This window comes from Mastigoproctus giganteus, chromosome 5 (assembly GCF_048544385.1).
Source record: "Mastigoproctus giganteus isolate SK-2022 chromosome 5, ASM4854438v1, whole genome shotgun sequence".
Lineage (NCBI taxonomy): Eukaryota > Metazoa > Arthropoda > Arachnida > Uropygi > Thelyphonidae > Mastigoproctus > Mastigoproctus giganteus.
This window is the reverse complement of record NC_143579.1, coordinates 171,952,344-171,976,057: the sequence shown is the minus strand read 5'-3', so window position 1 is coordinate 171,976,057 and position 23,714 is coordinate 171,952,344. Positions and strand designations below refer to the sequence as shown.

The window sequence follows — 23,714 nt, the reverse complement described above, 5'->3', positions numbered from 1 at the left end:
TATACAATTTGCATATTGTTTAGCACATCTTGCAATTTGCCTTTTATTTATAAATTAAAGGCATTTTAGGAACATATAACCCTGATTAAGATTAAGTTCATGAAATTCAGAGATTAAAAAATTAGAACAAGGGCTATTTCTTGAATGTATTGGGGGGAAAGGAACACAGTGATTATGAAACAAAATTGAAATACTAAAAGAAAAGTGTTAAGATTTATGTAGTTTCATGAGGAATTAAGTTTTTAAATGCCAAATCTGACTTTTTTTTTTTAAATCCCTTTTACTTCATCCAGGTAACTATATCTTGAGGTTCCATTCATTCATTTGTCCCTGTCCTTTACTCTTTTCCAGTTAATTATCAACTTAATTACTATGAGCACCTATAATAGGAACATAAACTTGTTTTACTCTGAAACTTTGGTCTTACAAATATTTTATAATAGGTCTTTCACTAGTCAATACTTGATCCTATAGTTATAACTTTTAATTATGGGGAGCAAAGTGGCCTATCTCTGTTCTCAACAAATATAAGGTAGCAGTTTTGATTCTGTTATGAATGCCAAAAATTTGTGTATGCTAACTAATATTCTCTACCTTGATATGTGGCCTTTATCAATAATGATGTGTCAGTTTGGACTATATGCGTCTCCTTATTTAATCAGTTCGTCCAACAACTTTTAGGAAGAAATGTTTGAACAATTTGGTAATAATCAATCTTTGTATATATATCAGGCCAATCTTTGTATATAAGGCCAATTACAATAGAGGAGCAGAAAGAGGAATTTTGATAGCCTAATTGCACATTACAAATAGGAATTTTTCTATTTAAAGTAATTTTGGAACTTGCATAAGCTGTTCTTTCAAACATTTTTGGCACTTGTATAAGTTCTTAAAAAACAAGATTGCTTTTGAATGGCACCTCCGTAGCCAGGTGGGCAAGAGCAGCAGTGTGTAGCACATGCTTCTTGATTAGACTGGGGTTCGAGCCAGTGACCACCAAATACGGAGGATGCGGAAAGGTCAGGGAATGACCGCCGCATATCCCCGGAGCAATATGGCCTTAGTTGCTAATGCTCCTAAAAACCAAAACACAACAGATTTTGAACAATAAGGACAGAAATACCTAGAAAACAATTTAATTTTTCTTTGAAAATAAACTAGTTGAACTCTGCTAAAGCAGTCTCAGAAACGACTTGGCTATGTCACAGTTGGTTAAGAAAAATCTTCATATAGGCCTGGCATAGCTGAGTGGTTGGAGTGAGAGTGCAGTAGCTCACACTCTGTGATGAACTTTGGTTCAAGCCTATAACTGCTAAATATGATTAATGGTTGTATTCATGATTTATTGTGAACTCTGACCCAGTGATTGTGGCAGAGTATAAACAAGAACATTTGTTGTTCCATTCTATATTTGTTATAACATTTTAAAAATTTCACACCTTTGCTATAACATTAAAATTTTCAGCAATATGTATTTGTTTTGTCGACTTCTCCTCCTGTATTAGTCATCTTTTGTATCTTGCATAGTGATATATTGCAGTAAAATCTGTAGAACAACTGTATACCCCAAAATATTACACCTGCTATACTGGAGGTGTCCACATCACTTAGAAAATTTCCACCCCTCTGTTATCAGACAATACTAGGTAGTAGATGACTCTCATTAACTGGTGTAGCACCATCATTTTGCTTATTAGAGAATTAAAGTGGTGAAACCCATGTTTAGTCTCCTCAGCAAAGTTCCTGCAAACACCATCTCTTCCATCAGGCATTGCAATTATTTCTTTTGAGATTGATGGCCATCATGGCATGATCCAGTCTTTACATTTTGAGAATACAGCTCTAAAATAGTGTTTACAGGGTTGGCTGCTAGATAGTCCACTGGACAGAATATTAGTAACTCTCTACGAGGCATCTGGATCAGCTACTATATAATCTCATTGCCTCTACTCTGCCAGGTAGTGATTGTAGGGAGTCCAAGTAGTGTGTATGGGAAGGGCATTGTTGAGGTCACATTATGTCAAGCAGCTGGATATATATTCTTGCTGTGTGGTGGATGGCATATCTAAAAATTTCATTACTTCATACATGTCTTCCCCACATTTTCTTATTACGGAACTTACAAACTTAATTTTCAATCTGTAATGTCCAAATCAACCACTGATCATCTTACTATAATTATTTTTGCTTTAAAGGTGGTGTTTGTGCATATGTCTGCTCTGATATAGTAATAGAGGCATGCGATGCAAGAAAGCAAGCATATGAGCTTATGTAGCATCAGCCAAAAAAAAAAAAAAAAAAAATTCACAAAACCATTCCCTCAAAGTTTGGTCAGTTCCTCGAATTTATTTAAGCTATCAACTTCCACAACGACAGACAGAAATTTGTTTCTGCAATTAACCACCTGTTGGCTAAAGGCAAATTTCCACACATCTAATCTACAACTGTCTTTCCTCAATTTGAATTTAATCCCCTAGGTTCGTAATATGAGCAAGTGGAAGAATCCCATTAGAATTCAGTGGTTGGCTGGCTTGTTAATGAAATATCAGCCCATTCAAGGCCTTATACACCTCAATCAGATCACCTTGCAGGTGCCTAGTCTCCAGCTGCTGCAATTTGCAGAACTTCACAAGCCTCTCTTGGTAAGAGGATCCCTTCATTCCCCTTGCCAATCTTGTTGCCTTCTGTGTACACGCTTAAGCAACTCAACATCCTTCCTAAAATGAGGCCTCTAGACCTGTATGCAGTACTCAAGGCAGGGCCTGACCATTGCCTTATACAATGGGATAATCACCTCCTTTTCCCTACTAGCAAAATGCCTATATATCATTGACAATACCCCATGACCTGCTCTGGCAACCTGTTTGTACTGCTTAAAAAATTTCATATCTGACTGCACAGCTACTCGCAGGACTTTTTCCTTTTCTACCACCTTAAGTGTAGTACCACACAGTTGGTACATTCCTCTGGGGTTACTTCTACCCATATGCAGTAATTTGCATTTGTCAATGTTAAACTTCAGTTGCCACTTCACTGCCCATCTACTCAAATTTCCTTGATCCTGTTGCACTGCCATTACTGTCATTAACAACCCTGCCAACCTTTGTATCATCTGCAAACTTCAACACTAAGCCTGATATACCTTCATCAATATCATTGATAAATATACAAAACACAAGGCCCAACATGGAACCCTGTGGGACTCCACTAATAACATTAGTCCATGAAGAGCAGCGTCCATTGATTACCACCTACCGTATTTCCCCGTGTATAAAACGCACCTTTTTTCGAAAAATTGTGGGTCTAAAAACTGGGTGCATCTTATACAGTGTTGTAGATTTTTTTTTTTACTTGCATTTCCTGCCTTTTCGCGCTTGTTGTCTTTGCGCTCATTGTTTTGAACTTGTTACCAGTATATTATGTTACGTTTTGCCCAGAAATGGCTCAGAAAAGATTTTCGTACAGTGCTAAATTCAAGTTAAAAGTGATCCAGTTTGCAAAAGTGAATGGAAATCGTGCTGCTGAACGTAAGTTTGGTCCTTCTCCAACTGAGAAAACAATCCGAGACTGGCTACGGGAAGAAGAAACCCTACTGAAAACGCCACGGCAGAAGAAGGCCATTAGAGGCAAGTCAGCAAAATGGCCTGATTTAGAGAGGGAATTGAAGATATGGATTGAGGAGCAAAGGGCAGTTGGAATTCCTGTGTCCACAAAGATGGTTCAGCATGAGGCAAGAAGAATTGCTGATGAAAAAGAAGTTACTGATTTCAAAGGAGGACACAATTGGTGCTTCAGGTTCATGAAATGGAATGGACTAAGCATGTGTACACGCACCAAAGATGCCTGAAAGCTATGAGCAGAAGGTCCTTGAATTTCATCATTTTGTCGGAAGACACATCAGTTTGAGTTGGGACAGATTGCAAATATGGACAAAGTCCCCCTTCAATTTGATATCCCAAGTAACAGAACTGTTGATAAGAAGGGAGTGAAAACTAACTGTGAAGACAAGTGCACATGAAAAGAGCCATTATACAGTTGTTCTAGCTTGTTGTGCCGATGGAACCAAGCTGCCTCCTATGCTGATTTTCAAACGCAAAACAATGCCAAAAGAAGACATTCTTCGAAGAGTGATTGTCCATGTTCATGACAAGGATTGGATGGATCAGGATGGGATGAAGATCTTGTTTGAGAAAGTTTGGAGCAGGAGACCAGGTGGGCTCTTACACAAATGTGCCCTATTGGTGCTTGATGATTTCAGGGCACACATAACAAAAAAAATATAAAGAAGATTGCTGCAGAGCAAAAAACAAAACTTGCCGTCATACCTGGAGGCTTGACATCCCAGCTCCAACCACTTGATGTCGGCATTAACAAACCCTTCAAAGCTGCCATGAGAGACGAATGGAACCAATGGATGAAGTCTTCTGGGGACAACTTGACACCAGTAGGAAGAGTAAAGAAACCAACTATAGGAGAAGTTTGTACCTGGGTGAAAAGATCCTGGCATAATATCAAGATTGAGATTGTTGTCAAGTCATTTAAGAAATATGGCATTTCAAATGCCATAGATGGACCTGAGGACTAGGCAATATATGAAGACAGTGTTTTGTCATCAGACACAGATGATAAGCTAATGGATGGGAGTTTTGACGGTGATGAGTTGTATGAATTTTATGATGAATAAAACTTGTTCAATGACTTTGTCATTTTTTTTCAAATTTCGGGCACCAAAATTAAGGTGCATCATATACATGGGGAAATATGGTATCTTCTTCCACTCGACCACCCTTTTATCCATTGTAGCAACTTACGTTAATACCATTCTGCTTCAATCTGTACAGTAGTCTTCCATGTGCAACAGTGTCAAAATCTTTCTTGAAATCCAAGTATATGATATCAAAATTATTTTTTGCATCCAGTTCCTTTGTAACCACATAGTATCTAATCAAATTTGTCATACAAGACTTTCCCTTAACAAACCCATGCTGTGTCTGAATTATTGCTGCAGTCTTGTCTAGATGATACTGCAATGCATCTTTAACCAATGACTCCATTATTTTACTTGGAACAGAAGTTAAACTAACTGGTCTGTAATTACTCGTGTCACCCTTCGATCCTCCTTTGTGAAATGGGGATACATTTGCACATTTCCAGTCCATGGGAACTTCCCCTGAGTCCAAGGATGCTTTCATAATTATGGCTAAGGAACTACGCCATAATTATGGCAAAGGAACTAAGCCACCTCCTTTAATATAACCGGATAGATCCCATCCACCCCAGGTATCTTTCTTATGTTTAACTTAACAATTTCTCCTCCATATTTCTCAGAGAAATTTGGAATCTCCTTATTTTTATCTTTTTTGGCTTAAAATCTCTCTGAACGTTGTATATCGATTGCCCGATATCTAAGTCTCCAGGTTCATTTTCTGCTTACACTAAAGCTTGCAATAATCAATCCAAAATAGATATTGAACAGGCAAATAGTAGAAAACATGTTTCTTACCCAAGTACAATAGTAGTCGAGCATTCTGGCCTTTTACCAAAGCTATTCGCTGCAATTTTTGTCCATCTTTCCCACTATCGGTTAAAAACTTGTGGTTCTATTGTCGTCCCAGTTATTAAAGATAAAGCCAACTTACTAGCATCCTAATTTTCTAATTCATATATTGACGATCTAGGCAAACCATCGCCTACCATTCCCAGTACACTTCACTTGATGCCTCTTGTATCTTCTGTTAAAAGAATGTCAGAAGAATTTTAAACACTTTTGATGCCAAGATAGTTCCTGATGGTATTTCTCTACTTGTTCTCAAAACCTGTGCTCTTGTTCTTTGTTGCATTTTTTGCACTGTTTTTCTAATGGTGTTTTTCCTCCTACTTGGAAATTTGCTCATATCCAGCCAGTTCCTAAAAAGGGTGGCAAAATACCTTTTTAGGAACTGGCTTGACTGTCTCAACCTTCATTCTGATCAGGAATGCCAATATGGATTCCATTCAGTTGCTCTTGACATTTCCAAGGCTTTTGTGTTTGGCATAAAGGTCTTCTAAACAAGTTTCTATCTTATGGATGGTCAGTTTTTTATACAAATAAAAATATACATATATTTTTATTACATACATTACATATATACATATATATATATATATATATATATATATATATTCGCTGTATATATATTATTTTCGCTGCATAAGGACCACCGCCATGCAAATCCTCTGCATTGGTTGATCTATCGGAGAATGGAAGGGTGGTTTGGTTCTTCGATATTTCCGCCTTTGTGATGTTTTGTATGACGATTGAAATGCAGCGATTCCATGACCATTATTGGCCTCGTGGTCCTCTGTCGATATGGGGCATGATGGTCAGTCTATTTTATTTTAGTTTATTTTGATTTTGTTATCGTTTGGTAGTTCCTTTAACCCTCTTTGGGTGATATTTCACGTCTTTCGGAACTGGTACCTCTCGGGGGGGGGTACCGCTAAATTAATAACTAATTGGCATTATCCTAAAATTTGTATAGTTTTTGTTAATTGGATTTAAAGATCGAAATTATATTAGGGTTTCTGGGCTACTATTTATATCTATTCTTTTTTTTCGTTCGATTGTTTATTTGGGTTATTTTTATGTTAATTTTCGCTCTACAGTTTTTGCCATACTACTGGCTTATGTTTTATTTAATTTAAAATAATGGATGTATTTCAGCTTCATATGGAGGAATTGCATGTCGCTGCCTCTAATGAATGCTTAATTATTTATTCATTTTATTATAATTTAACTTTATTTAATATAATTCAATGATAGTATATATATGTATGTATATATATATATATATATATATATAGCAGTTGGGTATCCAGTTTTTTTTCTGACCCCTTGATGATAATGGTGGTGGTGGTAGGTGGCTCTCTTGTCTAACTTTCCATTAATGCTGGTGTTCCCCAGTGTTTTAGTTCTTTCAGCCACTCTTTTTCTCTTATATATCAATGGCCTTCTTCTACTGACCTAAAATCCTATCATAGTTTTGCTGATGATGGCATATTGCATTCCACCTTCCAGTTTAAGAGACCTTACCATGCACAAAAAGCTTCAACTTTTGAATATCCACCACTAATTCCTTAAATGCCGATCTTCAGGTAATCCTCCAATGGGGAACAGGTAACAGTTTTCAATCCTTCAAAAACTCAGTTCTGTCTTATATCTCACAAAAAGGATTCTACTGCTTCTGTGCTTATATTTGATGACTGATTTATAGACACAATCATATCATTATTAGAGATTACCCTTACTTCTAATCTAATCTCTTATGTATAAGCATATCACAAATATTGCTTCCTCTGTATCTAAAAAAAACTAGGTTTTCTCTTTCACACCCAGCATTACTTTTCTTGTAAACTACTCTCTATACAAATCTCAAATCTGCCCTTCAATGGAATATTGTTCCCATGTCTGGGGTATTGTCTCTAAACCTCTCTCAGGCTGTTAGACTCCATTCAAAAGAGGCTGTCAGGTGAATTTTTGTCCTGTATCTTACAAAGTATTTTTCTCAGACATTGTTTTTCCTGCATGCCTTTTCTATTGATACTTCCATGGATACTGTTCTGAACAGGGCTGTCACAAGTGAGTAGGCAGGTGTAGGTGTTGCCTACTGGCAAGAAGTTCAGGAGGGTGCCAACATTGTTTTTTGACATTACTGTCTGATTGGTTAACATTTATCAATATTCAACATTTAGGGTTGCAAGTTTTATTTCACCTTCTAGTGGTACATGGGGTCTCAGCACTGCTGCTTCTGTAATTTTCCCTTTCTTCCAAACCAATCCAAACATGTCAGTCAGCATCCATTTACTGTCTAAAGTCAAATGCATAGAACCAAATTTTCCTGCTATTTATTCCTTCAGCTTTCTGGAGCAACCTTCCTTTGCATGTGTTTCCTGAAAATTACAATCTATAGACGTTCGTCTGTTATCATATCTTATCTTCCCAACCATAAACCGATGCACTATATTAAGTTATATAGGTTCTAATATGTTTTGTTTGGGATTTTCATTAAAAAAAATATGTACTTTTAGTTGAATTAATTCTCTCTATAAAAAAATCCCTTAAGTTGGAAATATTTTCTATAAGAAATTGATCTCAATTTTTCAAGAACTCGAAGTAACCTCTCAAGTATTGAGTGTCACTTGCATGTGTGTAGTTGTCCTCTGCTGGAAAAGGTGGTTTTTACTTTTGAATGGTTTTTTTTTTTTTTTTTTTTAATTTTGAATTCTGGTTAGTTTGCATCTTGTGCAAAGATTGATACTGGTTTTTTACCATAGAGTACAGTAATTTTACAGTGGATTGCAAGCAAAAATGGTGTTGAGGATAAAAGATGAAATGAAAGTTAGAGAAATAGAAAACGAGAACTGTGTTGTTACTCATGAACTTGAGTCATTAAACTCAACAGTACACAATTTGAATTTTAAACAAAGAAGGGAGTTATGAAAAGAATTGTAGTAGAATGAAACACACACACACACACACACACACACACACACACACACACACACACACACACACACACACTATCAATGAGGCACTTTTAAAGTTGTTTGAACAGCAAAGGAGTGAAAGTATTCTGGTAAGTGTCCCACTTTTATTTGGAATTGAAACTTCATGCATTTAAATGGTTAAATGAATTAAGTAGCATTGTAATGTATGTTTTGGAAAATCCCCAAATTTGATACAGCACAGATTACACTGGCCAACACATAAAATGTTACGAAAATGAAATTCCCCAATCTTGACTAAAATCGAACACTAAAATCACATTAAAATTTGTTGATTGGCTCTTGTTTTCGAATTACAGTTGGGGTCTCGAATTAGGGAGTTACTTTACATTGTTGACTGACTCTCTGCAAAATGCATGGCAACACTGCAGTTTCAGCACCACAATGTTCTTATGTGATTGGCAATTGTTGCCTCGCTCTGCATCACGTGATAAGTTGTCTCCTCAAATGAGTCTTCAACTCTGTTGCAGTAATCTTAGAATACGGCTATGTACTGGGGGATTTCAATTAACGGTTGTTCTCTGTGAGATTCCTACTTTTTGCACAGTATTTGCATTGTGTAAGTTTAATATGTCCCATAATTGTGAAATGGCTTCTGTTAAGTATGTAGGGAAGTCAGGTTAGCTTCAAGAAAGTGTCTCTTAACTTGAGCCATAAAAAAAAAGCATACTTATTGTACTTTGGGTGTAAAGTAGGTGACCAGGACAGGAACTGGGCTCCACACATATGCTGCACTACCTGTTCATCAAAACTCAATGTATGGGTTGTTTTATGCCTTTCGCAGTGCCCATGATATGGAGGGAGCCAACAATTCACGTCACAGACTGTTACTTCTGTATGGTGCCTGATATTATAAAATGGGATGACGAAGAAAAAGCGGACAGTGATGTACCCAAACATACCGTCTGCAATTCATCCTGTGCCTCATGGTGAAGTACTACCTATTCCTGAACCACCTGATGGTTTTTCTGTATACCTGATAAAGACTGATGAACATCATCTTGATATACAATAAGTATAGCAGCTATCTACATCAAGGGATCCACTATTTTGTCCAAACCTTTATCCTTCTGAACCACATGAGATTACAAAAAGTGAGTTTAATGACTTCATCAGGGATCTCAAACTGCTGAAGAATAAGGCAAAGCTTTTGGCCTTGAAGCTCTAACAGTGGGAACTTATAGATCATTCTTGAAAGTGACACCATGAGGCACGTTCTTGAAGAATGGTGGCTATAGATGCTTCTAAGGTTAGCCTTAAGGCTGTGTTATTACACAATGAAAATATGCTCTCAAATATGTGGTGATTTAAAGGCAGTTTTATTTTATTAGGGCCAGAAAAGGGTTATATTGTTGCTTTCTCTGTGAGTGGGATATTCATGCCAAGGATATGCACTATGAGAAGAGCAGTTGGTCTCAATGAAAATCATTAATACTTGGAATGAAAAATGTAGCATTTGAACCTCTGCTAAATCCAAATCAAGTTTTGCTTCCACCACATCAAACTGGGGCTGATGAAAAATTTTGTGGAGGCTTTGGAAGTGAATGGGCCTGCATTCACATACTTGCAAAAGAAATCCCCAAGACTTAGTACAGAGAAGATTAAGGCAGGCAATTTTCATTGGTCCACAAATAAGGCAACTTTCAAAGATAAACAGTTGATATATGTGATAGCAAGAAAGCAGTGTGGAAAGCCTTTTGAAATGTTTCAACTGGTTTTCCAGGAAATGTTAAAGCTGGCAACTACAGGCAACTTGTGGAAGATCTCATTACTTCTTTCAAGGTGCCTCCATAGCCAGGTGGGCAGGAGCAGCAGTGCGTAGCACATGCTTCTTGATTAGACCGGGGTTCAAGCCCATGACCACCAAATATGGAGGATGCGGGAAGGTCAGGGAATGACCAATGCATATCCCCGGAGCAATATGGCCTTAGTTGCTAATGCTCCTAAAAACCAAATAACAAACAAACAACAGACTTCTTACAAAAAAACTGGAGTGCAATATGTCACTGAAGATTCATTTCATGCACTGACCTGGATTTCTTCCCACCAAATTGTGGTGCTGTCAGTAATAAACATGTTGAGCATTTCCATCAAGACACAGCAGCGATGAAACAAATATATATATATATATATATATATATATATATATATATATATATAAAAAAGCAAATGGAGTTCCACCATATTAGTCGATTATTGTTGGATAGCGAAAAGGGATGTTCCCGAAGCTGAATACGAGCGAAAGTTGAAAAGATCCCATGTTTGATACACGTATGTTCATAACTACATCTTACTGCCATATAAATAAGATTTATTATTATAATTAGCCATAAGGTGCAAGGAAGCCTGAGGCTTATGCTGCATCAGCCAAAAAAAAAAAAAAAAAAATTGTGTTACCATGAGAGAGAGCGATCAAGAAAGAAGAATGATGATATCCAGCTCGGGTCCCTGGATTTGCCAAGCCCATACTTACCAGATGTGAGCCCTTGGGGTAGATACCTTGTAAAAATATAAAAAACTTTTTTTTTTTTTGAAAAAAAGAGCCAATTTAACAATATTTCAGATTATTTTTGTAATTACTTTTGGTGTGCTAAATACACCAAATTCTATAAAGTTAACTTAGTTTCAACAAGATATGATCCAAAATTTTTTTTTTTTTTTTTTGTTGTTGTTCGGTGTGATTATCTGAACCAACCACAGAACTGTTAGATAGGTGGTTGGTTCAGATAATTACATTTAACTTACATTGTACTGTGATGGAAAGATTATTAAAATTGGCTCATTTCAATTATATACTTAGGACAGAGAGTGGTAATCAGTGTATATTGCTCTTCATGGACTAATGTTATTAGTGGAGTTCACCAGGGTACAGTGTTGGGTCCATTGTTGTTTTGTATATTTATCAATGATATTGATGAAGGTATATTAGGCTTCATTAGCATTAGTAAAGGCATATATGCAAGAAAGCAAGCTTATATAACATCAGCCAAAAAAAAAAAAAAAAAAACCTTCCCATTACACCCTCCCATTCACTCCAAATGTTTGTCTAGTTCTGCCTTGAACTTTAAATTAAGTTGTTGACCCCCCACTACAACAGATGGAAGTTTGTTCCAACTATCAACCACCTGCTGGCTAAAGGCAAATTTCTGTACATCTATTCTACAGTTGTCTTTACTGAACTTGAATTTATGTCCTCTCGTTAGTTCATCATACATCTCAATTAGATTACCTTGCAGGTGCCTAGTCTGTAGACGCTGCAATTAGCAGAACTTAAGTTTAGGTAACAGCAACCCTTTGTTTGACTTGCCAATCTTATTGCCCTTCTCTGTACTTCTCTGCAGCTCTACATCCTTCCTAAAATGAGGCCTCCAGACCTGTATGCTGCACTCAAGGTGTGGCCTGACCATTGCCTTATACAAGGGAAAGGGGACAATCACCTCATTATCCCTGCTAGCAAAATTCCTGTATGTCATTCACAAGACACCGAGCTACTCTTGCAGCCTTTCTGCACTACTCAGAAAACTTTATATCTGACTGCATGATTACCTCCTTTTCATTCTCCACTACCCTGGGCCTAGTACCACCCAGTTGGTACATTACTCTAGGATTACTGCTGCCCATATGCAGTATTTACATTTGTCAAAGTTAAACTTCAGTTGCCACCTCTCAGCCCATCTGCTCAACTTTTCTAGATCCTGTTGCAGTAGTGTACTGTCATTACTGTCATTAACAACTCTGTCAACCTTCGTATCATCTGCAAACTTAGACATTAACCCTGATATACCTTCATCAATATTGTTGATAAATACAGAAAACAACATTGTCCCAACACTAACTCTGGGGTACTCCACTAATAACATTAGTCCATGAAGAGTAGTGTCCATTGATTACCACTGTCTTCTCCCACTCAACCATCATTTTATCCATTGTAGTAACTTGCCATTAATGCCATACTGCCCCAATTTGTATAGTAGTCTTCCATTTGCAACAGTATCAAAAGCATTAGCATTAGTAGAGGCATATGATGCAAGAAAGCAAGCTTATTCAGCATCAGCCAAAAAAAAAAAAAAAAAAACCACTACTCCCATTTCACCCCTCCGTTCGTTCGAAAAGCTTTCTGAAAATCCAAGTATATGATATCAGAATTAATTTTTGCATTCAGTTCCTTTGTGACCACATCATACTATCCAATCAAACTGGTCAGATGGGATTTCACCTTAACAAACCCATGTTCTGTCTAAACTATAACTGTAATCTTGTCTAGATGGTCCTGCAATCCTTCTTTAACCAGTGACTCCATTATTTTCCCTGGAACAGAAGTTATACTAATGAGTATGGAATTACTCTTGTCACCCTTTGCTCTCCCTTTGTGAATTTGGGACATGTTTGCACATCTCCAGTCCATGGGATCTCCCCTTAGTCCAAGAAAGCTGTCATAATTTTGGCAAAGGGTTTGTATACTTCCTTCGCTGCCTCCTTTAATATAACTGGATAGATCCCATCTACCCCAGGTGTCTTATGTCCAATTTCAACAATTTTTCCTCCACTTTGCTCTTAGTTTTTACAAAATCATTCCTCATGTAGATGCAAAATACTGATTATTTGTCAGCTCAGCAGGTTCATCAATTATTGAACCATTGATGGCCAGTGGACCTATGTGATTCATCCCCTTCCTTCTAGAGTTTACATAATAAGTCTTTGCTGTTTTTCTTTGCATCTTTTGCCAAAGATTTGTCTTTGCTTGCCTAACAACTTTGTGACTTGATTACAGACTAGCTTATATCTACCATAGTCTTCTGTGTCATCTGATAATTTTTATGCATCCTGTGCATTTTTCTTTTCTGCCACAAGTCTCATTAGGTCATCTGCCATCCATTTATACCTCAAACAGCATTTCTTAGTTGGTATGAAAAGCCTAGTAGCTTCCAAGATTACTTCCTTGAATGCTTCCCATTTAGAATTTGCTTTTGGTAGCATCATCAGTTGGTCCAACAGTATAGAATTTAAAAACTCTCTGAGACCACCATAGTCACCTTTACAAAAGCAAAAACCCTTCCCTTTACTCCTGATGGTAGTTACATCTTTAAGTAAATCCCACATCACATTGTTATTACTGTAACCTAATGGTTCCTTTTTCTGCAGATTCTTAATGCATCAAGAATCACTACTCATAATCAGATCAAGAGTATTACTCCCTCTAGTTGTCTCCCGAGCATGCTGCTTGTAGAAAACAATCAACCAATAAATCCACAAAAGCCTTGGTAGTGCGTGAGTGACCAACTCACAAATTGAAGTCAATCTCAGGGAAATTAAAATCCTCCATTATACGACACTCAGATTTACTGGCCCACTCGTATTTCTCTGCACAATTACTCATCAGATTCATTATGCCTATAACACACACCTACTCATTTTTTCCTTTCGTAGTGCTTATGTCACACCAAACAGACTCAACATTGCATTGTCCCCCAACATCAATTGGATGCACTTCCTTAGATTTTGTTTCTTAACTAACAGCATAACCCTTCCTCTCCTGCCTATCCTTTCTGTACACGTTGTACTCCCCAAATTCCAATTCTGCACTGCTTATGTCTGTGTGACACCATGTCTCTGTGATATCCCAACAATATCTGCCCTTGATGTCTTGACCAGCACTTCAAGCTTATGAAATTTATTAACTACACTCCTAGCATTGGTGTACATGCAAGTATACATGCACTTGTTTCTACTCTTAGTTACCCTAACACAGCCCATGTATTTACTTGTTCCACTGTGACTCCCAGCAGTTCTGGAAATCCTCATTGCCTTGCTTTCCAGGCTGCTGCTTAATTGCATTTCAATAGAAGCAGTACAAGAATCACTTTCACCTCTGCCAACGGCTACTGTTAATCTATTATTCTGTGTATTCCCCCCCCCCCCCCCAAGCTAGCAGTTTTCCGACCCACCTAACTCTGCCTCGATTGTATCAGCAAATATTCTTGCACCCTTTCTGTTTGTGTATCCCATCCCCTGTAAAAGCACTCTCTCCTGTTAACAAACACAGACCAGGCTGCGAAAAATTCTACCCCTTGAGCCTTGTGAGCACGGAGTGTATCCGAATAAGTTTGGTCCCTTATTAAGAAGTTTAGACAATTTTATGATTTTAGATATTTTAACCTATGTTTTTTAAGGATAAATCTGACAATTATTTTCAGTTGTCATGTTAACATGCGGTATTGGTTTTGGGTTTTTTAGGGGTGTTAATGACTGTTGACTTACGGCTTTTCCTGATGTGTTATGTTGGGGATGAGAATTGAATGCATGATAATCTTTTAATAAGTATTTATAATTTTAATGTAATTTTCGTAATTGATTTTATTTAATATTAAATATGGGACATTTATTTGTATAATTATATAATCACAATTCTGATCAAATGTATTAGGTTTTCCTTTATAGTTTATAATAAAATATATTAAAATTATAAAAAAAATATACAAAAGGTGAAATTCTGATAATTTACTAACAAAAAAATATCTTTCATTTCATTGTAATAGCTAATTGGATCATTATCCATATGTGTAATGTTCTAATTTTCATTGTCTAAAATGTCATTTTTAATAGAATAACTAGTATTAATGCCACAAACTTATTTTTAGCAAACTTACCTTTGAATGTTCAAATAGCACTATCTTTCCTTAGTATAGCTTTCAACCATTTGCTAGTTCTTCAATGGAAAGCCAAAGTCACATATTTCCAGACCATTTGTATAATTTTCATAGCATCCAGGAATATAACACATTCCAGACATTATTAAAAATTTAAAATGCTTTAATAATATGAAATATCACTGTTTTATGGGAATGGTACTAAGAACACCAATAAAACTGATAATACCACATCAACAAAGGCATAAGCCATATTGGGATCAGATCGTGTGACTATTAGCCCCTTGACCCATTTAAGTGGGATGTCATCAGCCCACCAATGACGTAGTGAACAAGCTTTATTATATAGGTGGTGTTGCTTCACCCCACGTGGACACCCATTTTTCAGCCATGCTGGGGAAATCTATACAATACTCGTCAGACTGTCAGCCATCTGTTTGGTATTATTCGGTATTTAGATATCATAGTAGACAAAATTGCCCCATCACCAAGGCAATCCCCTCCACCCTGACATGCTCTTGTTTCACTCTGCAGCTTCCTCTTAAAAAACTGGGGAAGACCAGAATCTTATTTTCTGTCGATAGATTTAAATATAAATTCTAATCAACACACTGAGCTGAACATTGATTTCTTGCCAGTCTACACAGATGTTTTGAAGTCAGTTGTCTGTGGAATCTACAGCTGTTTTTCTAGAGACTATGATATCCAAGCAGATTCCTCCCACCCTCGAATGCAGCATGTTCACTGCAAAATTGCATACAGTTGAGCTAGCCATCTATCATATATATATATATATATATATATATATATATATATATATATATATATATAGACATGCCACCATTGAAAATGCATTATATGTACCAATTCTCTAACTTCATTTGCTGACCATTATCAATAATGAGTACAGTCCTGTCTGTAGTCCAATAGCGGCTATATTATCTTCTAGAATCTGATTTTGATATTAGTTTCTGATGGATCCCCAGCCACATTAGGATCAGGCAGACACTGCAGCCAAATTAGTTGACTGTGAACTTGTTAGTTGCTTGTTAGTCTCTATACAACAGTGGTTTTCATCCTTTTTTTTAATAACGGCACACCTAAGTATTTTATTTTGTGGCACCCCTACTCAATTTTCTGCCTGTTAGATCCGATTCTCTCTCTCTGTATATATATAAAAATGGCTTAAAAGTTTAACATAAAATAAATAAATATTAAGCTATCATTAGAGGCAGCAAAATGCACATCCTGCACATGAAGCCCGGATATATCTGATATTTCAAAATAAAACATAAGCCAGTAGTATGGCAAAAAATATAGAGTGAAAAATTAACATAAAAATAACGTAAAATAAAACAAACCAAACAGGGATGGGGAAGTAAAGGTAATAAGAAATAAACAGTAGCCGATAATCCCCTATATAATTTAGCACTTTAAATCTAATTAATAAAACCAATATAAAATTTAAAATAATGCCAATTATAATGATTTAGCGGTACCCCCCTCGAAGGTACTAGTTCCGAAAAACGTGAAATATCACCAAAAAGGAGTTGAAAGAACTACTAAAAGAAAAACAAATTATCAAAATAGACTGACCATTATGCCCCAAAGGACTTCCTAATTCATTTCACAAATATACGTGGTCTCAATTCTAATCTCAACGATTTCCATTTGCAGTCTGCCAAACCCCATGTACTTTTTCTGACAGAATCTCAGTTATCGGTTGATTCATCTACTGCTCATCTCAGATGCCCAAATTATTCGCTGTATGATTCCTTTCGCCTCAAAGGTGGTACTTGTATTAGTAACGGCCGCATGGTGCAAGAAAGCCTATGGCTTATGCTGCACCAGCCATAAAAAAAAAAAAAAAAATCGAACAAAACAATGATAAAAACAAAAAATAAATAAAATAAATAACTAAATAATAATAATTAATAAATAAAAAAAAAAATAAAAAGGAAATTAAACCTATCATCCTATGCGCTTCCCTTACCCGAAAGTACTATCCAGATGACCTTTGAATTTCCCCAAACTGTTGGCCTCTACCACCCATGAAGGCAACTTATTCCAGTAATTTATAACTCGCTGGCTAAAATAAAACTTCCTGCAGTCCAATCTAAACATTTCCCCCCTTAACTTGAATTTATGTCCCCTAGTTCTAGCATCATTTATAATCTTGAAAATTTTGTCCTCATTCATTTTACTGATGCCTCTCAGAGCCTTAAACACCTCAATCAAATCTCCTCTAAGGTGTCTAGTTTCCAAACTCTGCAACCCACATAAGCCGACCGGGCTAGCCGAGTGGGTAAAAGTACCTGTCCGGCAACCCAAAAGGTCGCGGGTTCGATTCCCGCCTCGGGCTTGGATCAAAGTACTGCAAAAACTTTGGGAGGTGCAATATGGCCACAGAAGCCGATGCGCCAACAACTACCAAATCAAAAAAAAAAAATCTGCAACCCACATATTCGAAGTCTTTCTTCATAAGGACGCCCTTTTGCCGATCTCACCAGGCGAATTACCCTTCTTTGCACCCTTTCAAGAAGCTCGATGTCTTTCTTTAGGTGAGGTCTTCATACTTGAACACAGTATTCCAAGTGTGGTCTAACATAAGCCTTATATAATGGGATTATCACGTCCCTATCTCTACTTGCAAAAGTTTGATAGATCATCGATAGGACACCTGCATATGTCCATTCTGATATTCCCTGTCAGAGACTTGGCAATTTGGAATCTCCTCTCTTTGATCTTCTCTGGCTTAAAATCTCTCTACCGCATTGTGTCAAATTCATCTGTTGTCTCTACCGTTCTCCCAACTCCACTAATCACTTGGAGCTCTTTGACTTCCTCTCTTTGCAACTTGACTTTCTCCAGTCCAACTTTCCTAACAGTGAAGTAATTTTCCTTGGTGATTTTAATGTTCACAACTGCAGCTGGCTTCCGTTTTCTAGTCACACCGACCCAGCAGGTTGAGATGCTGAGGCTTTTGCAATTACTAATGACCTAGCACAGATTGTTCATTTACCTACACGAATACTGGACAATCCTAATCATACAGCCAATACACTTGATCTTTTTCTCACAAACAACCCTTCTAAGTACACGGTCGAAGTGAGAGGTCCTTTAGGCACTTCAGATCACAACTTGGTGATTGTCTCTTCTCCAGTGGAACCTTTATCTCATGGCTATTCCCAACCACATGTTTGGCATTACAAGAATGCAAAATGGGATGACCTGCTTGGTCAGATTACTGTTTCAAAACTTCTGATGTCAAAGTTTGCTCAGATCCTGTCAGTGAAATTATTCTTGTAGGAATGGAATCCTTTATTCCACAATCCATTTTAAAATTTCGTCCTTTATCTAAAATGTGGTTTTCTAATAAATGTGCTAAGGCTGTTCAAGAGAATGTTGCATATAGTAATTGGCTTGTTTCCAATTCTTCAGTTTCATTTTCTGCCTACACCAAAGCTCGCAACAATTGTAAAGCAGTTATTAATCAGTCCAAACTAGTTTGAACAGGCTAAGAGTAGAAAACTTGCTTCTTGCCCTAATGGTAGCCAAACATTCTGGTCTCTTGCCAAAGCTATTGGCCGCAACTTTTGCCCATCTCTGCTCCCACATCTGTCCAAACCAGATGGTTCTGTTGCCACTTCAGCCAAGGATAAAGCTGACCTGCTAGCATCCCATTTTTCTTCCAGCCCATGTATTAATGATCTTGGTAAAACACCTCACACCATTCCCAACACGCTCCATTCAATGCCTCCTGTGGTCTTCCGTCAAAAGGATATCAGAAGGATTTTGATGAATCTTGATGCTAAGAAAGCTCCAGGTCCTGATGGTATTTCTCCACTTGTTCTCAAAACCTGTGCTCCTGAACTTACTCCTATTCTTCGCCGCCTTTTTTCACTTTCTTATTCCAAAGGTGTTTTTCCTTCTGCCTTGGAAATTTGCTCATATCCAGCCAGTTCCTAAAAAGGGTGAAAAATCCCTCCCATCCAATTATTATCCCATTGCAATTACTTCTACTCTTTCTAAAGTAATGGAGAAATCAATTAACCGCCAACTCTTAAACTACCTAGAAACCTTCCGTCTGATCAACGATCACCAATATGGATTCCGTCAGTGTCGATCCACTGGAGATGTTCTGGCTTATGTTACCCATTTATGGACTAATTCAGTGGAAAGGTTTGGTGAAACACAAGTAGTTGCTCTTGACATCTCAAAGGCTCTTGATCATGTTTGGCATAAAGGTCTTCTAAACAAGCTTCCATCTTATGGTTTGGCAACTGTTTTTAGTAATTGGTTATCCAGTTTTCTCTCTGATTGCTCGCTGAGGGTGATGGTAGATGGCTCTCTGTCTTCTAACTTCTCCACTAATGCCAGTGTTCCCCAAGGTTCGGTTCTTTCCCCCACTCTTTTCCTCTTGTATATCAATGACCTTCTTCCATTGACTGGAAATCCTATCCATAGTTTTGCCGATGATAGCACATTGCATTCAACTTTCCATTTTGAGAAACCTTTCCTGCTCAATCAGCATCAACTTCTCGAAAATCTGCTACCAATTCCTTAAATGCCGATCTTCAGGTAATTCTCCAGTGGGGCAAAGACAACTTAGTTGATTTCAACCCTTCTAAAACTCAGTCTTGTCTTATATCTTGCAAAAAGGATTCTTCTGCTCCTATGCTTATCTTTAGTGACACTCGGATTTCTAGGCAAAATGATATCTCTTTTGGGGATTACCCTGACTTCTAATCTCTCTTGGCACAAGCACATTACAAATATTGCTTCCTCTGCATCTAAAAAACTTGGTTTTCTCTTTTGCTCTCAGCCTTACTTTTCTTCCAAAGAGCTGCTCACTCTGTATAAATCGCAAATCCGTCCTGCCATGGAATATTGTTCCCACATCTGGGTTGTGCCCCCAAAACCTCTTTCAGCCTTCTTGATTCCATTCAGAAGAGGGCAGTTAGGTTAATTAATGATTCATCTCCAACAGAGTCTCTCCACTTGCTTTCTCATAGATGCACTGTTTCTGCTGCATGCCTCTTCTACAGATACTTCCATGGGCACTGTTCTTCTGAATTGGCTTCTATAATTCCTGCTCTCTCTTTCAAAACAGTCCGAACACGTGCTGCCACTAGCCAACATCCATTTACTGTCCAACTTCAAACCCACAGAACCAACTTTTCATCTTCCTCATTTATTCATTCAACTGCCATTTTCTGGAACAATCTTCCTTCATACATATTTCCTGAAAATTACAATCTACAGAAGTTAAGTCCAATGTCAACAAATATCTTCTTTCGTCTTCTTAACCTCAAACCCAAGCACGGTACTAAGTACTATAGGTTCTAATACCTCTCGTGTTTGGGATTCACATAAAAAAAAATATATATATATTGACAGAGGACCACGAGGCCAATAATGGTAATGGAATCGCTGCATTTCAATTGCTATACAAATCGTTGCAAAGGCAAAAAGATCGAAGAATCAAACCACCCATTCCTCCTCTGATCGATCCACCAATGCCGAGGACTTGCATGGCAGTGGTCCTTTTGCAGCGAGAAATAATTTATTGAACAGACAGCACTCTAGATCAGAGCACACCACTGACAATGTAAGCTTGGCCAGCTTATATAAAGGAAAGTTTGATTCTTCGATCTTTTCACCTTTGCGACGATTTGCATAACGATTGAAATGCAGCGATTCCATGACCATCATTGGCCTTGTGGTCGTCTGTCGATATGGGGCATAATGGTCAGTCTATTATTTTGATATTTTGTTTTTCTTTTAGTAGTTCTTTCAACCCCTTTTTGGTGATATTTCACGTTTTTCGGAACTGGTACCTTCGAGGGGGCTACCGCTAAATCATATCATAATTGGCATTATTTTAAATTTTATATTGATTTTATTAATTGGATTTAAAGTGCTAAATTATATAGGGGATTATCCCTCCCTGTTTATTTTATTTTGCGTTATTTTTATGTTAATTTTTAGCTCTACATTTTTTGCCATATTACTGGCTTATGTTTTATTTTGAAATATCAGAGATATATATATATATATATATATATATATATATATATATATATAAATTACATTTCATAATACAAATTATATATATACAGTATATAATTATATTCTTTATATAGAGGTACTAAGTAAACATCAATTTTAAATCAGCACAAAATTAAAAAGATACTGTACACCTTTTTATAATTAAATAAATATATAAATTAAAAAATATTTTTTAAGTAACTTAGACCCAAATTACATGACACCCTGGTTGAAAACCACAGCTATATAGGCTACCAGCCAGTAATGCAACTGAAACTAGTCTCCCAGTGGCAACATTAATCCTGTAATTGAACATTGTGCAGTCTAGTCTGCACAGGAATCATGTGATTACTGCAACAGTTTTAATCATAAAACATCTCTATGAAATGTTCCAGTTTTATTCATGCATGCTGTTTGCTTTAATGCTTTTAGCCTTCTCAGTTAGCCTTGTGTGTGTTAAACACTTAATTTACCATATACACCATTATTCTTTACTTGTTTTTATAGATAATTAATAACCTTTTCATATATTGACGCAGTAACTGTTTTAGGTTGTCTATCATTTTTAGCATATTCAGTCAACTTGGTGCATTATGGTCTAACCTGCCAATGCACCATTAAAAATCAACCATATATCTGCCTGCCATACTTTAGTAAATGCATAATGTTTCATGGTATGAAACATTATGCTTTTACTGAAGGAATTCTTGTGTGAAAAGATGAGTGTACATAATAAAAATTGGCCACTCAGCATGTCTTCTGTATATCTGCCTATATTTCTGTTATTTATTGCTTTAATTTCTCTTTTCTCCCCTGTAATTTTAAAATTCTTCATATTGAATGGTTTGTGTTCTAGTGCATATTCTGCTAATTCCAACTCCTTTGTTATTAAGTTTTTCCATGTGTTTACAGTGTTTTTGTTTCTAAAGTGTATCCATTTTGTGCCATAAACATTTTACAATGATCATATATTTTTGCATGTTACATGTCCTCTAATTATAGAGTGGAATCCTTAAATTGACTGTTTTGTTAATTAGCTTACACTGCACTGCATGTATTGTTTCCATTCTGTTTTATGTATGACACCATGATTTTTTCTTTCATGTGTTTGTTTTATTTTACAGTTAATTTATTCACATATATCATGGTTTGATATTTCTTTCTCCTTCCATGTTCTCACAGTTGTGAAGCATCTGCATCTAGTTATTGATAATACCTTTCTTGATGTTGATGGGATGATTTGAATAAATTTATTTGCTTAGCTTAACTGATCATATTTTATTCTTATCATATGCTTTAACTTCTGGTTTGAGCCTAAAAATTTCATGTTTGTTTATAACTTTGAAATTATGAAAGCAGAAACTTCCCAGTTTCTGCTTTCATAATTTATGAATATGAAGAATTTGTTTGCAGATCAAAAACACCACATCCCTAACTTAGTATCTACATAATACTCAGTTTCTATATAATTTTGTATAATACTGGCTACTTTTGCATGTTTGTCAAACCATGGTTTGTATACATGGAGGTAACCCGACTTACATGTAATGAAAAAATAAGTTTTTTGTGAAGTAATGATTTTGAAATAAATGATTATCATTGTCTGAATTGTGCTTAATTTTTTTGATCATTAAGTGGAAGTAACCCTTGAAGATTATCATTTACAGTCATGAGAAGGATTTTGCAAGTTTTTCTTGCAGTTTTAGATTTTTATAGTGTTTAATACCATGAAAAGGGGATGTAGCTTTGACTACTGCTAGCATTTAAGTAAAAGTTATGTAGTAGATTTTAAAACTATTTTTTGGAATATTAAATCTGGATTCTGTTTCATATTTTTATTATTTTAGAAATGGTTGAAGCAATGAAAAAAGTTGCTTCTTTGGATGTTGAATTGACTGTGGAGGAAAGAAATCTTTTGTCAGTTGCATACAAAAATGTAATTGGAGCCAGAAGAGCATCATGGCGGATTATCAGCAGTATTGAGCAGAAAGAGGAAAATAAAGGTGCAGAGAACAAGCTGGCAATGATTAGACAATATCGGTTACAGGTAAAGGATGTTCTTTATGTTCAGTACACGAATGCAACATTACTGTATGGATCAGAATTATTCATAGTCTATGAACAATAGATTATGCTTTCATTAAAATTTTGAATTTATATCCAGAAATTAAAATTTTGATATGTCGAGACTTAGAATTAAGGTGTGTACATAGGTTAAAGAATTCAAAAACAAATCTGTGAAGGGCATTGCGTGGAAATAAATTTCAAAAGGTGACTCCATATATTTGCAAATTAAATGATATATTATCCAGAAGTGGGGAATAGGGATTTTCTATACAAAGGTATGTTCAGTCACCTAAATAAAATACAGTTGTCAGTATTTTAGATTTGTTCTTGAATTCCATTCTCAATACAAGTGCTATTGCTGTACTGTAGAGGCAGTACAGTATAGCAACTTGCAGTTTTATTTAG

General features: G+C 36.5%; 1 protein-coding gene across 1 annotated transcript in view; it reads left to right on the top strand.

Moving 5' to 3' along the window:
* Positions 1-23,714, top strand: part of LOC150085845 (14-3-3 protein epsilon) — a 103,619-nt gene that overhangs the window by 6,788 nt on the left and 73,117 nt on the right. The window contains exon 2 of the mRNA XM_090374267.1: positions 23,090-23,289. Coding sequence (XP_090230393.1) covers positions 23,090-23,289 — 200 coding nt within the window. The remainder of the gene's footprint in view (positions 1-23,089; positions 23,290-23,714) is intronic.